Source organism: Argiope bruennichi, chromosome 2 (assembly GCF_947563725.1).
Source record: "Argiope bruennichi chromosome 2, qqArgBrue1.1, whole genome shotgun sequence".
NCBI lineage: Eukaryota > Metazoa > Arthropoda > Arachnida > Araneae > Araneidae > Argiope > Argiope bruennichi.
This window is the reverse complement of record NC_079152.1, coordinates 86,236,304-86,254,167: the sequence shown is the minus strand read 5'-3', so window position 1 is coordinate 86,254,167 and position 17,864 is coordinate 86,236,304. Positions and strand designations below refer to the sequence as shown.

Below are 17,864 nucleotides of genomic sequence, written 5' to 3'. Positions count from 1 at the left end.
ATTATATCCTATAAATATAATTTTTGTTATTCTTTCAAAAATTCATCATAATTCTTTCAAAGTGACAAAGTACTCTGGCCTTTGAAATATCAGAATAATGAAATTTCAATCCGATATCATTAAAAACAATTCAAGCAATAAAATCTTATAAGCATATTAATCATGAGAAATCTTTTCTCTAGTAAATATTTTAATTACTTACCTCTTCATTTGTTAATTAAGCGTTTTCGTGCGGAGCCAACTATGCCAAATTTTTCAATCTCGATTATAACAGCGGTGCACGCTATTTTTATGGACGGGATATCACATTTGGGAAATAATCCCAAATTCTAAATCTCAAATGCAAACATCCTTTAGCTTAAATCAATAGCAAAAATCCTTTAGCGGTCGACCACGACAAAAAAAAAACTTACAGAACAATATGTATTTAATACAAGGTGTCATGTCTGCACAATAAATCTTTCTTATCGCGGCTTTTTTTAAACGCATTAAAATAGTTCTTTTATCTGTATTTCAAAGCCTAATATTCTCAGAATTTTGTCATGTAGTAAATGTGTGTCTGTTTATAAGCGAACCAAAATCCATGACACAGACATGACAGATTCCATGACATGAATTCCATAGACACAGACAATCATATTGTAATCTGAGTCATACAAATGGGCACTAGTTCAGATGGAATCGAAATTTTTTTTATCAAAAATATAATTTAGACAAACATGCGACAATTCAATCGAGATGGCAACACCAGTTGTCAAGCAAAAAATTCCTTTCTACACACAAGTAGGCTCATCATTAGAAAGAATTTTATATGGTGTGGCATTTTTCAAAACTCTTTGGTAAGTTCTATTATGTTCTAGAATATTCTGAATAATGATCTATATATTTAATTGTTCTTGAATTTGTATCCCTATTATCACAAAATACCCAAAAGCATTGTTACTAGGGATTGCAATACCGGACCAAAATTTCAATACCGGTATTCGATATTTTTTAGATCTTGATACCGGTAGTAGAAATTTTAGAAAAAGAAAGAAAACACAGGTGTTTCTTTGTTTTATTTGCCAGTTTTAAAAGAGAGTGTAAATATCACAAAAAATAATATATAACTTATAAATTATAATAGTATATTAAGAATCACAGAAAAGTAAAGGAACAACTTATTTATTTACTTCACAAAAAAAGTGTAAATATCACTATTCACTCTGTGGTAGTATTAGAAATTTTTGAAATGTGATCTTCAAAAACATAATGCATTAATTGTACTGTCATTAAGCCTAAAAAGTAATTTTGTGTAAAAATTGCCGAAAACGCTCTTTCGGCATCTGCGCTAGTTAGTGATACTGTTAGAAATACGCGATATACTTTTTCCAAGTATTTACCTCTAAATCCCTCATCCTCAAATAAATCGATTTCTCGTCGGATGGTTTTGGATATAGCTGATTTCTGAATTGTATTTTTCTTCGTTGAATTTTTTTTTATTTATCGCTAATTCTAATTTTTGTTCAAGAAACAATTCCTTTTCACTATCGACATTAGTGTCATCATAATCTTCGGTAACTGAACCGAATTCTTCTGAATGTAGATAGATTTGTGGGTAAAAAATTTTTAAAAAGTTTACTATAAACTTAATCAGATTTGAATTGATTATTTTCTTTTCTTCTTTTTCATTTTCATTTTTAAAATCATTATAATTATGTAAATACCATAAGACATTTTCTATTTCGGTATGCCTTTCTTCTGTGCGATTTTTCAATGTAATATATAATTCTTCAGATAGTGATGTGTGCTGTTCTTTATATGACTGTAACATGAAATTTATTGTTGCATTAGCTGTTAATAAATTAAAATCTTTCCGACATAATGCCTCTATAGTCAGTTTTATTGGAAGTAGAACTGATATAGTTCTGGATATTAAGTCGAATTCACTATCTGAAAAATTATTTTACAGGTTTAAGATTTGATTGGATTTCTAAATTTCAAAAATCGTCCCATCATTAGGCTTAAACTGTTCCAACGTGTCTTAGAATCTATTATTAACATATATTCTGTTTTATTTTCAGTTAGTGTATATTTTTGTAATATGGCATTTTTTGTAGAGGAATGTTTAAATATCTTAACAAATTTTCGAACTTTATAAATTATAGGAAGCAATTCTTGATGGGTTAATATTTTATCCTGATTAGCAATATCTTCAACAATTACACTGCCATTATCTTCATTGTCAATATCACTCTCACTCTTACTCTCATCAATGTCGGAATCCAAAGTTTCTATATCCACAGTATTTGGATTCTTCTGTTCTTTCTTTCTTTCTTTCTTTCTTTATTTATTTATTTTTTGTATAATACATTTATTACTCCTAATTCAATTCCATGAGCATAGCACAATTGCTGATTTGCACTAATCAACTTTCCAACTTTTTTCATAACTGTTGCTCCATTAGTCGTTATGGATACAATAATGGATAATCCATTTTTCGCTAATATAGATTTAAGCAATTAATTAAGCCATTAATTAGCTAATTTCACCCGTTAGGGAGACATAAAAACAAAAAAGGGGTACTATTTTGCTATGTTGGCGATCCCTGAACATATAGTGGAGACAATTTAAAAAATTTCTAGTAAATACCGAAAAACCGGTATTTAAACTTGTGAATACCGGTATTACAAAATTGCACAAATGGCTCAAAATACCGGTATTCGGTATCCCGGTATACCGATATTGCAATCCGTAATTGTTACGATATCTACACTATGTTGGTCGACATTGAGAATGTCGGACAACCCTAAATTCATTCACTCATCAATTTATGATTTATACAGTTTTTTTCACTTATTTACGCCTTTACAGTTATTGCATAGCATTTCAAACTGAAGGAAAAATTATAAATAAAATATTAATTTGTATGACTATGAATAACTTCAATTTTTCGAGGTGGGTTGAAATATGCTCCACTATGCATAAAAAGCTAAGTAAAAGGCGGGATACTTTTTTAACTCACCTACTCAAAAGAGTTAATCGAATTGCACCTTGATTGACAACTTGTAGCACAGAAAGGCTCTGTAAATGATGGATTTTCACAAACAGTGTATACTACCAGACTGCTTCTTTATATACTTGACTAGCTGCAACAAATCTAATATTCATTTCCTAGTGAAAACATCTTCAATAAATTCAATTCTTTCTGTATGTCATCTTTCAATTCATTCCTACTGGAAGAATCAATTACTGCCTGATATATTTCAGCTATATCAATTATTGCTGCCTGATATCAATTATTTTCTATTGCTAGCATAACAAATCCATTCAATTTCTGAGTGTTTCAGCAACTGCGATCTGTTTCGCAAGTTATATATAATAAATTTCAGGCACAAGTGATCTAGATCATCTGTATTCCTCATCTGTGTTTCTTTCCTTCCGTGGCGTAACTAGGGTGGAGGCAGCAGGGCAAGTACCCTGGGCGAAATTACCAAGGGGGGGTGCAAAATTGTGGAATAAATTAGCTAAATTTAATAAAAAGTACTTTTTTTTACTTTTATTCCTCAGAATTAAAATAAAACTTCTTGAAAAACAAAACTGGATATTTTTCTTTTATTTTAATATTTCTATAAATTCAGTTACCTTGATTAATTCTCGTTCTTATTTCCCTCTCACTTGAATGATCTCATTTTTGAAAACAATGTCTTTCAATAAGAAAACAACATTACTTTTCGATATCTAAATATGAAAGCCAATTTTTTTCACCACATTAACCAATAAAGTAGACCTTTTTATGGAGTTTCCTTCTTCTCTGTTTAAAAATGATCAATCAGTACCAAAAATTCCGAAATAATCAACAGTAATGGATCTAAATTAAATAAGGAGTCTTTTCTGCTTTTGGTGTAGGATCTGCTTTGTTTGGAATATATTCAGCAGAGTTTACAGCTTCAGATAACAATTTCTCAGGGAAGTCTTTAGCATAGAGATAGGATCATATTCTCTATCACACCATTATATTCTGGAGTTAAGATATTGATGTTCGATGGCTCAGACCTTCTTCATTAATTATTTGTTGAATCGCAGAATTATTAAATTCAACAACTCTGCTGGAATTCCTGGCTTAACCATAATATGATGATGTAATCCTTATGCGAATGCGCACACTGGTAAAGTTAAAAAAAATGTCCCACAATCCCACAAAAACAGGAGTAAATTTGTTTGTTGTTTAAGTTTGTGTAATTATGGAACGAAAGATGGTTGTAAGAATTCATACACGTGAAAATATATAGATAATTTTTGTAAATAATTATCCGTGCCTTTGTTCTCTTACATAAATTAAAAAAAGATGATAAAAAAAGAGAATACTTAGATTAATGATTTCAATTTTTATGTGGACTAATTCAAATTGGAATGCCCCAATTCTTTTTATTTAGAAATTCCACAGACAGGTAAGAGTAAAGACATTTAGAATTTTTAATTTGAGGCTTAGAAATCCCAAAATCTGACATTCCTGCCGGAATTTACGTAAATATGTATAGAATTCGAGGTATTTAGAATTAAAAGTTAGGAATTATCAGAAATGGGTGTCAAAAGAACTTCTAAGGGAAGTTTTTTAGAAGGACATAGTTTTTTAGAACTAAAGTATAAAGAATTCATCGATTTAGATACAAAGATTTTAGCTATTTTGCAAAACACTGAAATGTGCACGCAAAAAAAATTTTAATGTGGAATTTTTGGAAACAAAAATGAAATTACAGAGAAATGAAACTAATGAAAAGATCCGCCGATTATACAAATCGTAAATTTAGACTTTTAGAGCTGGAATATGATGAGTGTATAAATACTTATAAGGAGGAGCAAAAAATTATTTAAAACCGAATTTATAAAAAGAAATATGTAGCAATAAAAACTCACACAAATATGAAAAAAAGCATGAAATGTATAATCTATAATTTCTAGATAAAAACTAGAGTAAAATAATTTAGACAAAGCCAAAAAATTTCAGAGCAACTAAACAAAGCAAAACAGATTAGGAACGGAACAAAGGAAAACTTTATATTTTGATGCTGTAATAGTATGTGACTAACCATTTAACATATCCGGCAAAAGTTTCTTTCCTTTTGAAGAAATATTAGTTCCCTGTTTGAATTTTGAAGACTAGGGATAAGTGACTCCTGATTTTTTCGAGGACGTATTTTCATCAGCTGGATCCTCAAGTGATTCAGTTATATTATAATCGAGAATGTCGTCACTTTCTGAAACACTCAAAATGCTCATATCGCTTCCAGTATCGGATTCCGAATATCATTCATCGCTGAAAGAGTATTAAAAGATTAGGCGCTAATTGGACATGACGATTTCACATTACTTTCCTTTTTAGTGCTCTTTTTGATTTGCCTTTTTCTTAAGAGGCTATGAAGATCGTGATGGAGGGTTTTGGAGAGCTGTAGTGATAATGGTAATATAGGAATTTGCATCTGATTGGGAAACACGTGTTCCAGTTGAGGTGATAGAAGGAAAAAAAGTTGCCGAGGGAACAACGGTAAGCTGTGATTTATGGGGTGTTAATGGGTTGTAACTTTGTAAGTGAATTACAAACAATTCTGGTTGGTTTTTCATCTATCTGGGTACAAGCAGAAAATGTATTTTTGACTGCTTGTGAGTATGGTAACGAAACTGATGTATTAAATAGTTGGGGATACACAAGTTTCCTTGCCTCAAAGTATGATAAATTTTTAGTTATTTTGAATTTTCTTTCCCATTTTCGACTTGTTGCACTCCTTGGAATCTGAGGTGTGCGGTCTAACACAATTAACACATTTGGTCTGCGTGGCATTCTGCGCTGGAGTGTCCGACAGAGGTACAATGGGAACAAGTCTATTTACTTCAGCAAGCGTTTTTCGAATGGTCGAACCTCTGACAAAACATCGTAAAGGAGTAGGTATATAAGGGCGAATCTTATATCGTGCATAACCAGCAAGAATAGTCTTCCGAAGCTGAGGAGTACCAAAAGTTAAAATTATGGGCTTCGTTGGAATTAGTTGACCGTTACGTTTTATTTTTATTCGGCGGGCTTCACAATGAAATGTCTCAAAAATCTTTGAAGGCTTTTTTATGTGGATAACTGTGTTCATAGAAATGAAAATGAAGATAAATTGAAGAATTCATGAATCACAAGCAATTCTTTGTCCTGCAAAGTTTAATTTACGAGGGTGGAAGTATGCTCCCTTTGAAGAAAATGAATCTAACCTAATAAAAACAAAAATCGTCCCTGTTTTAAGTTTAAAATGGAAAATTAAAAAATAAGATCAACAGAATATAACGAATAAAGATCAAGAAAATAACAAAAGATCAACCAGAAGATCAATCAGTAACAAAACGGATTATTTTGTCGACTGTTCACAAATTTTTTGATCCCATTTGATTTACCTGTCCATCAATATTGATAACAAAATTGCTACTACAAGAATGCTGGAAGTTAAAATTATCCTGGGATACCCATATGCCATCTTGGATGGTCAAGAAATTTGCAAAGTGGAAAGAACAACTCAACTTTTTAAATGACATTTCTATTCCTACATGTCTAGACAAAAATGAAAGAAATAGCTCTATAACATTGCTTCTAAGAAAGCGTATGCTATGTATATACTCTTGAGGAGTGAAAATGCCAATTCGAACGACTGTCAATTGATACAAATTAGAGCAAGGCAATCATTCTGCAGATACCTGGCTCGTTGAAGTAGACCAGCTGTCGTCTATTCGGCCAATGGTACAAACTTGGTTGGAGAAATTAATCTCCTCAAAAGAATTAATTGGGAGACAGTAACCAAATGCAGAAGTATGAACAAAATTGACTGGAAGATCATTCCTCCGTCTGCATCCAGATGGGGTCGCTTTTGAGAATGTTTAATCAATATTGTCAAATGAATACTTCGTAAAGTTCTTGGGCAAACCTCTATAAATTTTGAGGAATTGAGGACTGTCTTATGTGACTGTGAAAGTGTCATCAATGAACGACCTCTAACTTATGTAAGTGATGATTCAAGTTACCTAGAACCTCTTACTCCCAGTACATTCTTACAAGAAGTCAGAGAGGTAAGAATATCTGATCTACATCTCCTCGATAATAAATCTCTAGATAAAAGATTTGCTTATCGCCAAAGATTACGATACAATCTAAGAAAACTCTTTTGCTCTGAATATTTGGAATAGTTCAGACAATTTGAAAGAAAGGTAAGACGCTCGCTATGTATCAAGATCTGGGACATTGTTCTGATATCCAGTGACAATATGAAAAGAAGGGACTGGCCTTTGGGTAAAGTCATCGAAGTCTTCACATCGCCAAACGGAAACATCAGACTTATGAAATTGAAAACCAAAATTGGAGAAATCCTACGTCCAACGTTGATACTGCATCCTTTGGAAGTTTGTGAACACGATAAGGAACTTTTCCCAAAGTACGAACTATCGATAAAATCTACCTTTGATTAAGGATGACGAATATTTTACGAGCGGTTATTACGTAACCAATATCAAAAAGTCACAAATACTAGTGATCAATATTTTTCAAAGAGGGGTGTGATTCAAATCCTTGATACGATCTTGCTGGTGATATTTCGATTACAGGTCTTGGATCACGATAACAATCGAACGATCTGTGAATGGGCTGAAAAAGGAACTAACCGGTTATTCTTGGAATTATCGTATCATTGAATTACATACCACTGAATTTATCGGTGCGGTGACTTCGCTGGAAAGTGAGAAGTCACCGCTCCACTTCATAGGAGTGATCTTGACTCTCCGATATTCGCATTTGATGATGCACTGTTCCATAAAGATCATTTTTAGTTGCTTGTGTCATGACTGCATATATTCTGTTTACTACTTGCGCCATCTATTAGTAGAATATAGAACTAAAGTAAATATTTTAAAGGAATGACACATATTTTTAATTCATATTTTTCAGAAAATGGTTTACTCCAATAAAGAAATTAAATAAATAGTTTTGAAAAAAATCAAATTTAAGAAGTAAGCTGAAATATATAAATTAATTCAATCACACGTTATTTAAATTAGTAAATGAAGTATTAATTACAATTAATAAATTTTATATTTAATACTAATTAATAATTTTTAATTAATAATATGATTGAAATAACAGATATTTGAAACAAATATTTAAAAATAACAATAGCAAAATTATTTCTTATTCAAAAAATCGTGGATTATGCATCTCTACATGTGATGATTCCAGTGCAACTGAAAGTGATTCTCTAGACAAATCTGAGCCTGGTGAAACAACCTCTAGGTAAAAAAGGTAAAGAGACTCATATAATTAAGAGAACTAAACTTTTCTTTCTTGCGAGAACTCTTATCTTTTGAACTTCTTATCATTTACTTCATATCTTAGGAACTTTAATTGAAAATTGAGCACTAAGGTATAAGTTTGTAACCTAGATTATATTTTAATAGTTGAGTGATAATTTGATATATTTTATTATTTGAAATACTTTTCGGACTTTGATAAATTTTGATAATTGGAGTATTTTCTTGATTTATATTTGGTAGTGTAAGCATTTTGTTAATTCAATTATTTTGATATTTGTCAGTTAGTGTTCGAAAATTTTGAAATTTTTTTTTCATATTAATTTGAGGATTGTGTTTGAGTTTCCTGTAATTAAAACTCAAAGGTTTAAGGATGTTGGGATTCCTGGCTTAATCCTAATATGAAGTAACCCTTATGCGCATGCGCACACTGTTGACATCAGGAAAATTCCTATTAGGTGCTCAATTACTAGCACTCAATTAAATATTAATTCATTGATTAGGTTGCGTGATTTGTTTAAATAAATCGACAAAACTTTCTCAGCATCTACTGGATCTTTATTCAGCTACCAACACCTCGCACACTCGTACAGCGACTGCAAGTGGTTCAAAAAAACCCACGTTTTTTACAAACACCGTTTGGTTTACAGTTAACCTTGCATCACAGTTAAAAAGATATAAAAGTAAAAATACAAAAACTGAAATATAAATTATGAAAATCATTATAAAAATTAACAATAATTACTTGCTTTTAAATAAAATAAATGTGACATTTGTTACTTTATGAAATAGAATTTATGCGATTTCATTATGACCATGTCAAACATGATTCAGCCGATTTGCAGACAACAGCTTGACAGGTGCAGCCATCTAGTGGCCAAAATAACAATTACTCTTGTCCCAACATCACTCCCTCACCAGTAACTGAGTTACGATAATCAGATACCATGGTAGGAGAAGTTTGACATAAATACATACAAAATTCAATGCTAACTCAGATATTTCATATTAACCATAATAATATGTCTTAAAATGATAAATTCCATAAATAAGATATGATAAATTTAGTAATAAGGATTAAATCAAAATTTCCTACATATATTTAAGAACTTTCATATAAAATGACATTACTGAATCATATTCTCATACCAGAGAATTTCTAACACACAAGGAATTTTCAAGATATCCATTAATTTTGATGATGCTGAAAAAAAAAAAAATATCTATCTCTATCTACAACCAAAATATTATACTACACAATATACCACAAATTCATACATATAACATTTTCTAGCTTATATTTACATAGTCAATGTGTTATGCTTTCAATGACATGAAATAAGGAACACAAGAAATTTTGTAAACAGTAATGTGATGAAATCTATAATTCATAACAGCAATATATTCATGTAATAAAATTGGATGAATGTTTTTAATATCTGATGCTAATAATTGAATGTCAAACCACACAATAAAAGATACTTCCTAGTTGCAGAAATATATAAGAATGATTTGTGACAAAGAATGTTATGAAGATACACTTAATATATGAGGTAATGTATATGTTGATACAGGACAAATCATGAAAATGGGTATACTGATGTAAAACAATACAATAAAATTCAAACTATCAAAAATACATATTCATGTACTATAATGAAAAAATTGTTTACAAGAAATGAAACAAATGTTACAGGTAGCATAGTAAGGAAAAGAATCATTGTAAATACATACACACACACACACATATATATACATAAATATATATACCTGAATACCCAAACTTCTTTAAGTGCAATATTTGATTTGCTTGTCTATACAATATAATGCAATACTCAGTATGTCTTAACACTACATTCAATAGAATGAATAAGAGCAAGAACTAACTATATTATGCAAAATTATATTATATTGGCAAAATTTAAAAGGTAAGCAATATATGTGGTGAAATTATTCATGTATTTATATATTCACAACATAATTAAACACTTAATGATTTTTAATACAGAATATAATTGAGCAAAAGGCACATACATATAAAATCTTTAATCTCTAAACCTTACTGGTTGTTTTATTTTTCGTCCACATCTGGAAGTTGTTTGAGTATCAGATGGAAGGTGGGAGTCTCTATGATCTGAATTCCCATCTGTTTGTTTAGCTTGTGTCGGCTTGTCATCTTTGTCCGTGACCAACAAATAGGCAGGTTTTAGACGGTCAATTGAGATATTTACATTTTTCTCTTTCATTGACAAAGTGAAAAATTTGTCAGAGCGTTCAACTACTCTATATGGTCCTTGATAAGGTGGTTCGAGGACTTTTTTCACTCTGTCTATTCTAACAAAGACATGAGAGCAAGATTTGAGATCTTGAGGCACAAATATTCTTTGGTGCTTCACACTACTTGATGGTACTGGTTTCAGATGATCCATATACCTCTGTAACTGTGAGACAAAGGTTTCTTGGTCCATTTTGATGGTAGGTGAGTCGAAGAATTCTCCTGGCAACTTGATGTTAGAACCATACACCATTTGGGCAATTGAATGGTTTGTGTCAGATCTGATGGCAGCTCTCAAACCAAGTAATACTGTTGGAAGAGATTCAGTCCACCTTATATTGTTATGTGCTTTTATAGCACCTTTCAGGGTCCTATGCTGTCTCTCTATTTTACCATTACATTGGGGGTGGTATGAGGTAGTATGCGATACTTTAGCACCACATATAGCAGCAAGACATCTGAATAATTGAGATTCAAATTGTCTTCCTTGATCTGTTATAATTTGAGCAGGGACACCAAACCTACTAATCCAGTTGTTGTAGAAAGCCTTACTAACTATTTCAGCAGTTATGTCGGGTAAGGGGATTGTTTCTATCCACGAAGAATACCGGTCAATGCAAGTCAGGCAGTATTCCATACCTTCTGAAGGTGGTAGTGGGCCAATCAGATCTATGTGTACCACACTAAATCTTGAATCTGGAGCTTGGTATTCTCCAAATTTAGACCTGGTATGTCTGTTGACTTTACATTTCTGGCATCTGATGCATGTCTTTGCCCATTCTCCTACTTGCTTCTTCATGCCTGGCCAAATGAATTTTTCTGTCATCTGTTTGATAGTATTTTTAACTCCAGGATGAGATAAACCATGTAGTTGTTGAAACATCTGCATCCGAAATTCCTCTGGAATGTAAGGTCTTATATTTGAAGTGGAGGTATCACACCAGAGTATCTTTCCTGATGGTAAAGTCGAGGGCTTAAATTGCAAAGAGGGACTTTCCTGCATTAATTGCTGCAATTCTTTATTGTGCACTTGCTTCTCTGCTATCGCATCATAATCAATGATGGAGACAGTTTCAATTCTAGATAAAGCATCAGCAACTACATTATCTTTGCCCTGAATATGTTGGATGTTGGTTGAAAATTCAGAAATGTATTGTAGTTGCCGTAGCTGTCTTGGGGATGCTTTTTCATTTTTCTGTTGAAATGCAAATGTCAGAGGCTTGTGATCAGTGTAGATGGTGAAATCATTGCCTTCTAACAGATGTTTGAAGTGTTTTATAGAAAGGTATATTCCCAACAGTTCTCTGTCGTAGGTACTATACCTTCTTTGAGCATCATTTAGCTTTTTGGAGTAGAAAGCTATTGGCTTCCAGCTCTGATTTTCATATTGTTGAAGTACTGAGCCTACTGCAAAATCTGAAGCATCAGTACAAAGTGATAAGGGCAGTCCAGATTTTGGATAAGATAGAAGAGCAGCTTCAGCAAGATCTGTCTTGCATTTTTCAAAACTCTTTATGGTGTCATCAGTCCACTGCACTTTCCTGCGGTCTTTCTTTTTCGCCCCCTTCAGTAGTTCATGTAGAGGTGCTTGGGTCTTTGCTGCATCCTTCAGGTATCTTCGATAAAAATTTACCATACCAAGAAATGTCCGCAGGTCATGAATAGTTGATGGTAGTTTGTACTTGGTAATGGCTTCAATTTTATCCGGCAATGGACGAGAACCTTCTGCAGTGATTAGGTATCCCAAGTATTCTATTTGGTCAGCTCCCATCACTGATTTGGAAATATTAATTCTAAGCCCATATTGCTGGAATCTGTCAAACACAACTTTCAGATGTTCCTTGTGTTCTTCTTCCGAAGATGAGGCAACAAGTACATCATCGAGGTAGGGAAAGACAAAATCCAGTCCAAATAGTACTTCAGTAATGAACCGTTGGAAGGTTGAGGGGCATTCCTCAATCCAAAACTCATAACATTGAACTCATAGAGACCGAATGGTGTGGTTATGGCAGTTTTTTCTTTATCTTTTTCAGCAATGGGTATTTGATAATATGCTTTCACTAAATCTAACTTTGAAAAAATTATTTTGTCTTTTAGAATGTAGTGGAAGTCCTCAATTCTAGGTATTGGGTACCGATCTGGCACTGTCTGTGCATTTAGGCGTCGATAGTCACCACATGGTCTTAATGTGCCATCCTTTTTATTTACTAGATGCAGTGGACTTGCCCATTGAGATTTGGAGGGTCTGATAATGTCGTTGTCCAGCATAAACTGAAATTCCTGCTTCGCCAGCTTCAATTTATCTGGGGCTAGCTGTCTTGCCTTTGAATAAACAGGTTGGCCAGTTGTTAGGATGTGGTGCTCCACTCCGTGCTTGACAATTCTGTTTACCAAGTTAGGCTTGGTTAGATCAGGATATGAATTAAGCAGATTGAAATATTTGGAGGTTTTACTGACGGTGCTGAGATCATAATTTCCTTGAATAGTAGCAACTTCCCCTTTTATTGAAAGGTTTGTTACACCATCAATTAATCTCTTCTTGTGTAGATCTATCAATAATTGAAACTTTTGAAGAAAATCAGCACCTATGATTCCTCGGTTAACTTTGGCAATAAGGAATGGCCACTGAAATGGGCGTCTTAGGCCTAGGTCTAGTGTTAGCATTTTGACCCCAAATGTTAGAATCTCTGTGCCATTTGCAGCATACAATTTATATTTAGAGGCTTGGCACTCACCTTTTGTTCTAGTCCAAGGAAGAATGGAAACGTCAGCTCCACTATCCACGAGGAATTGGCAACCAGTTTTTCTATCCCTGACGAATAACCGGGATTTGCGGCCTAAAATTTCGGCAGCAGGACTCGCCGCAGCGTCTACTGCTGGGACTGGTTTCCCGACTCATCCCAACTGCACGGCTGTACACATTTGCCAGGGAGGCACTTCTTCCCGAATTTGAAATGGTAGAAGCAGAATTTCCCTTGTGGGTTGTAGCGGCGCCTCGATTTGCTGCGACTTCTACTCCTCTGATGGTGATGAGGGCTACGGTTCCGGGACTTTTGCTGTAACCTCATTGAGGCAATTTGGCCTTCAAGTGCCGCGATTTTAGCCAGGAGTTGGTCTACTCCTGGTGACTCCTTCTGCACCGCTGCAACATCTGTTGTTCTCGGTGCCATCTCTACGATCTTGTCGGCCATAGTAGCTAATTTATCGAGCTTCTCTTCACTGACGATGATAACACCCTTGACTGAATCAGGCATCTTATCCAGCCACAGGGTGCGCAACGCTTTCTCCGAAACGTCCGTACCAGCAAGAGCACGCATTTTTCTAAGAAGTTGACTTGGCAACATGTCACCTAACTCAAGTCCTGTGAGAAGACGTTTGATTTTTTTATTCTCACTCTCGACGAATATTTGCAGGGGTGTTTGTGGGACCCCAAAAAATCCCCTGAAACTTTTACGGACTTACAACCGACATTTTGGAGTTTCGAGAAGGTGGGGGGGGGAGAAATGAAAAATTACAATTATGAAGTATTGAATGACCTAATTATAAAAGTTCAATGAAATACTTTTTTTGCAAAATTAATAACCATTAATTTTGCAAAATTAAGACCTTTGAACCCAGGTCACGTGATCGCACATCTGGTCGAACGAAGTCTCTCCCTTTTTTTTTCTGCCGCGCCTACTTGCCGAAAAGAATCCAGAAGAGAATGTCCGAGAACCGGGGGAATGAGTCATAACTCGCAATAAGGAAAGAACAAAAAAGAAGTTTTTCCCCCCTTTTCACGCATTTATCACTGCCTTTGGAGAAAGAAAGGAAGAGTTTTCACCACACACACTGACCTTGCGTTTTCTGCTTTCAAAGCAAACAAAATTACCCAGATCAAAATAAATAATTCATTATTATTCCCACTTCCTTTTGAACGACGATCCCCGGAATTTCCGGGTATCGAAGTTCAAAATCCCCGGAATTCCGGGGTTTGTATTGTATTTGTAATAGCCGTTCCTTTGCCGCCGTATATTTGTTCGGGGAAGGATCTTTCACAATGTCCCAAATATCATCTAGAACTTTTGGCTCCAATTGGGCGACGAGATGGCTAAACATAGTCTCTTCCGATGTAATCCTGCAAATCTTGAACTGAGCTTCGACCTGGTAAAACCATATTTCAGGTTTGTCAAACCAAAACGGAGGTATTTTTATGCTCACGCCGCTTGCTTCCAAAACTTCTGTGTCGGGCATTTTGAATTATCCAGGGGGTAGAAATTAATCCAGGGTCACCAGTTATTAGGTGCTCAATTACTAGCACTCAATTAAATATTAATTCATTGATTAGGTTGCGTGATTTGTTTAAATAAATCGACAAAACTTTCTCAGCATCTACTGGATCTTTATTCAGCTACCAACACCTCGCACACTCGTACAGCGACTGCAAGTGGTTCAAAAAAACCCACGTTTTTTACAAACACCGTTTGGTTTACAGTTAACCTTGCATCACAGTTAAAAAGATATAAAAGTAAAAATACAAAAACTGAAATATAAATTATGAAAATCATTATAAAAATTAACAATAATTACTTGCTTTTAAATAAAATAAATGTGACATTTGTTACTTTATGAAATAGAATTTATGCGATTTCATTATGACCATGTCAAACATGATTCAGCCGATTTGCAGACAACAGCTTGACAGGTGCAGCCATCTAGTGGCCAAAATAACAATTACTCTTGTCCCAACATTCCCATGATTCCACAGAAACATAAGTAAGTTTAAGTTTGTTGGTAAAGTGCAGGTAAGAATGGAACGAAAGATTGTTGTTAGAATTCGTGCACGTGAAAATATATAAATAATCTTTGTAAATAATTATCTGTCCATGTGCCCTGGTTCAGAAAATAAAAAAAGAGAATACTTGAATTAATGATTTCGATGTTTATGTGGACTAATTCATGTTGGAATACCCCTATTCTTTTGATTTAGAAATTTCCGTAAATACAGGTAAGAGTAAAGTTTTTCTTACACTTAGAATTTTGCATTTGAGACTTAGAATTCCTCAAAACCTCCATCTATTAAAAGTTCTTTCAATATATAATTTGCATTCACTCTTCATTTCATATAGAAATCTAGATAACATTCCTTTTCCACCATATTTCTCTTTTCCCTAGTAACACACAAATATTGTAAAATATTGTATAACATTGATCGCTATTCACAATATTGTATACTATCTTCGAATATTGATTAATATGATATAATATCGCACAATATTGTACAATATTCTGCAACATGCTGTGCAACCTGGGTTATTAAATAGTAAACATACTCAGATTTTTGCCTCAAAAAATTGAGAGTACACCAATGAAACTTTTTCAATATCTCGCATAGAAACAAAATGTCACTGTTAAGTTGTGTCTTTTGGCTCCTATAATGGCCTCTAAACGTCATGGTACTGATTCGACCAATTTTTGGCGGTATCTGAAGATATTTTATCCCTTTCTTCTTGCAACACTTGTTTTAAACGGGTTTTGTTTATAATTTTGTGTCTTTGAACCACTTTTTTGAGTATGGCTCACGAATATTTTATGGCATTGATGTCGGTGTACTGTGGTAGTGTGTGTAACTGCTGTTTACAATGAAAAAGACATAACATTTGGACGTTACGAGCATTTTGTTTGGGGTCGTTTTCCTATTGGAAAATGAAATTTCCATCTAAACCCAGATTTTTAGCACTTTCCTTTTGATTGCTGCGAAGTATATCCAAGTAAACCATATGGTTTATAATGCCATCTATAAAAATTAAATTTCTTACCCCGGATGAAGCGATACAACCTGAAATGTTTACATGTAGGACGTAATTTTTTTGGATCCAAAGCAGTATTAGGCTTTCTCCATACAGTACGATGGCTGTCACTGCCAGAAATGTTGAGTTTTCTTTCATTACTAAATATAACTTTCTTTCAAAAGTTATGGGTCTTCAATTAATGAGTTTTTGCAAACTTTAAATACTTTATTTGAATTTGCAAGCTGATGAACGGTTTCTCTCTAACAATACGACTTTTATACCCAGCTTGTCTAATGGCATTTCGCACAGTTTCAGCACTTACACTTTTGCCTATGATTTGAGAAGTTTCTGCAGCAAGTTGGACGACCCATATGGTCGCAGCAATCTAAAGGAAAGTGTTAAAAATTTGGGTTTAGATGGAAATTCCATTTTCCAGCAGGACAATGATCCCAAGCAGAATGCACGTAACGTTAAAATATGGTGTATTTTACATTGTAAACAGCAGTTACACACACCTGCACAGTACCCCGACATCAATGTCATTGAATATTCGTGGGGTATACTCGAAAAGGTGGTTCAAAAACACAAAATTTGAAACAAAATCCATTTAAAACAAATATTGCAAGAAAAATGGGATAAAATATCTTCAGATACCGCCAAAAATTGGTCGAATCAGTACCATGATGTTTAGAGGCCATTATAAGAGCCAAAAGACAGGCAACTTAACAGTGACACTTTGTTTCTATGCGAGATATTGAAAAAATTTCATTAGTGTACTTTCAATTTTTTGAGGCAAAAATCCGAGTACATTTATTTAAAATGCTTCTGAAACTTTTCAATTTAGAAATTTTTCATTGATTTTTCTTTATTTTTACTCTAAATTAAACCATTTGTTATGGGTAAAAATAAAAACATGTTTGCACTTCTCGGTAATGTGTTATTTATATTGGAATTCGGATTTATTAAGTAAAAGTAAGGTGTACTCTCAATTGTTTGAGCCACTGTATATATAAAGGAAAAGGTGAAGTATATGTTTATATTCAATAAATTAATATTCAACAAAGCTACCACTCTAGTAATAAATTACTTCTTGAATAGCAGGTGCTTTTTAAGAAAAAGTTTTTCAAAATTTTAATTAGATCTTGCATTAATCGAAGTTTTATCTTCAATAAATTCGCAGCATTAACACATATAGCACAAAAATTAATTGTACTGTTGAATTATGTGGAATATGTAGATTTTTCTTTATACATAGAATAAACAATGCATAGAAATATTATTACTGGATCGCTTAAAAAGTTATTTAGCAATGACTACTAAACAAAATTTCCCCTGGAATTTGCGATTTAAATAATTCTTTAGTTAATTGACGCGCGCGAAGCAAGTAATATTGTAAAATTATTATTACAGCAAGAAATAATAGTATTTTCTCACTGTAATGTAATTAGTAGCGGAAATTGGAATTTCTTTCCTTTTTTTTTCGTTAAATGAAATTCCATATTCAGAATAAT

General features: G+C 33.3%; 1 protein-coding gene across 1 annotated transcript; it reads right to left on the bottom strand.

Moving 5' to 3' along the window:
- Nucleotides 1-13,452: 13,452 nt before the first annotated feature.
- On the bottom strand, nucleotides 13,453-14,815 carry LOC129962238 (uncharacterized). Its single transcript, XM_056075979.1, has 2 exons — nucleotides 14,577-14,815; nucleotides 13,453-13,903 (listed from the first exon to the last, which is right to left on the bottom strand). Exons 1-2 carry the CDS (start codon nucleotides 14,813-14,815, stop codon nucleotides 13,453-13,455), a joined length of 690 nt encoding a protein of 229 aa, XP_055931954.1.
- Nucleotides 14,816-17,864: the final 3,049 nt, after the last annotated feature.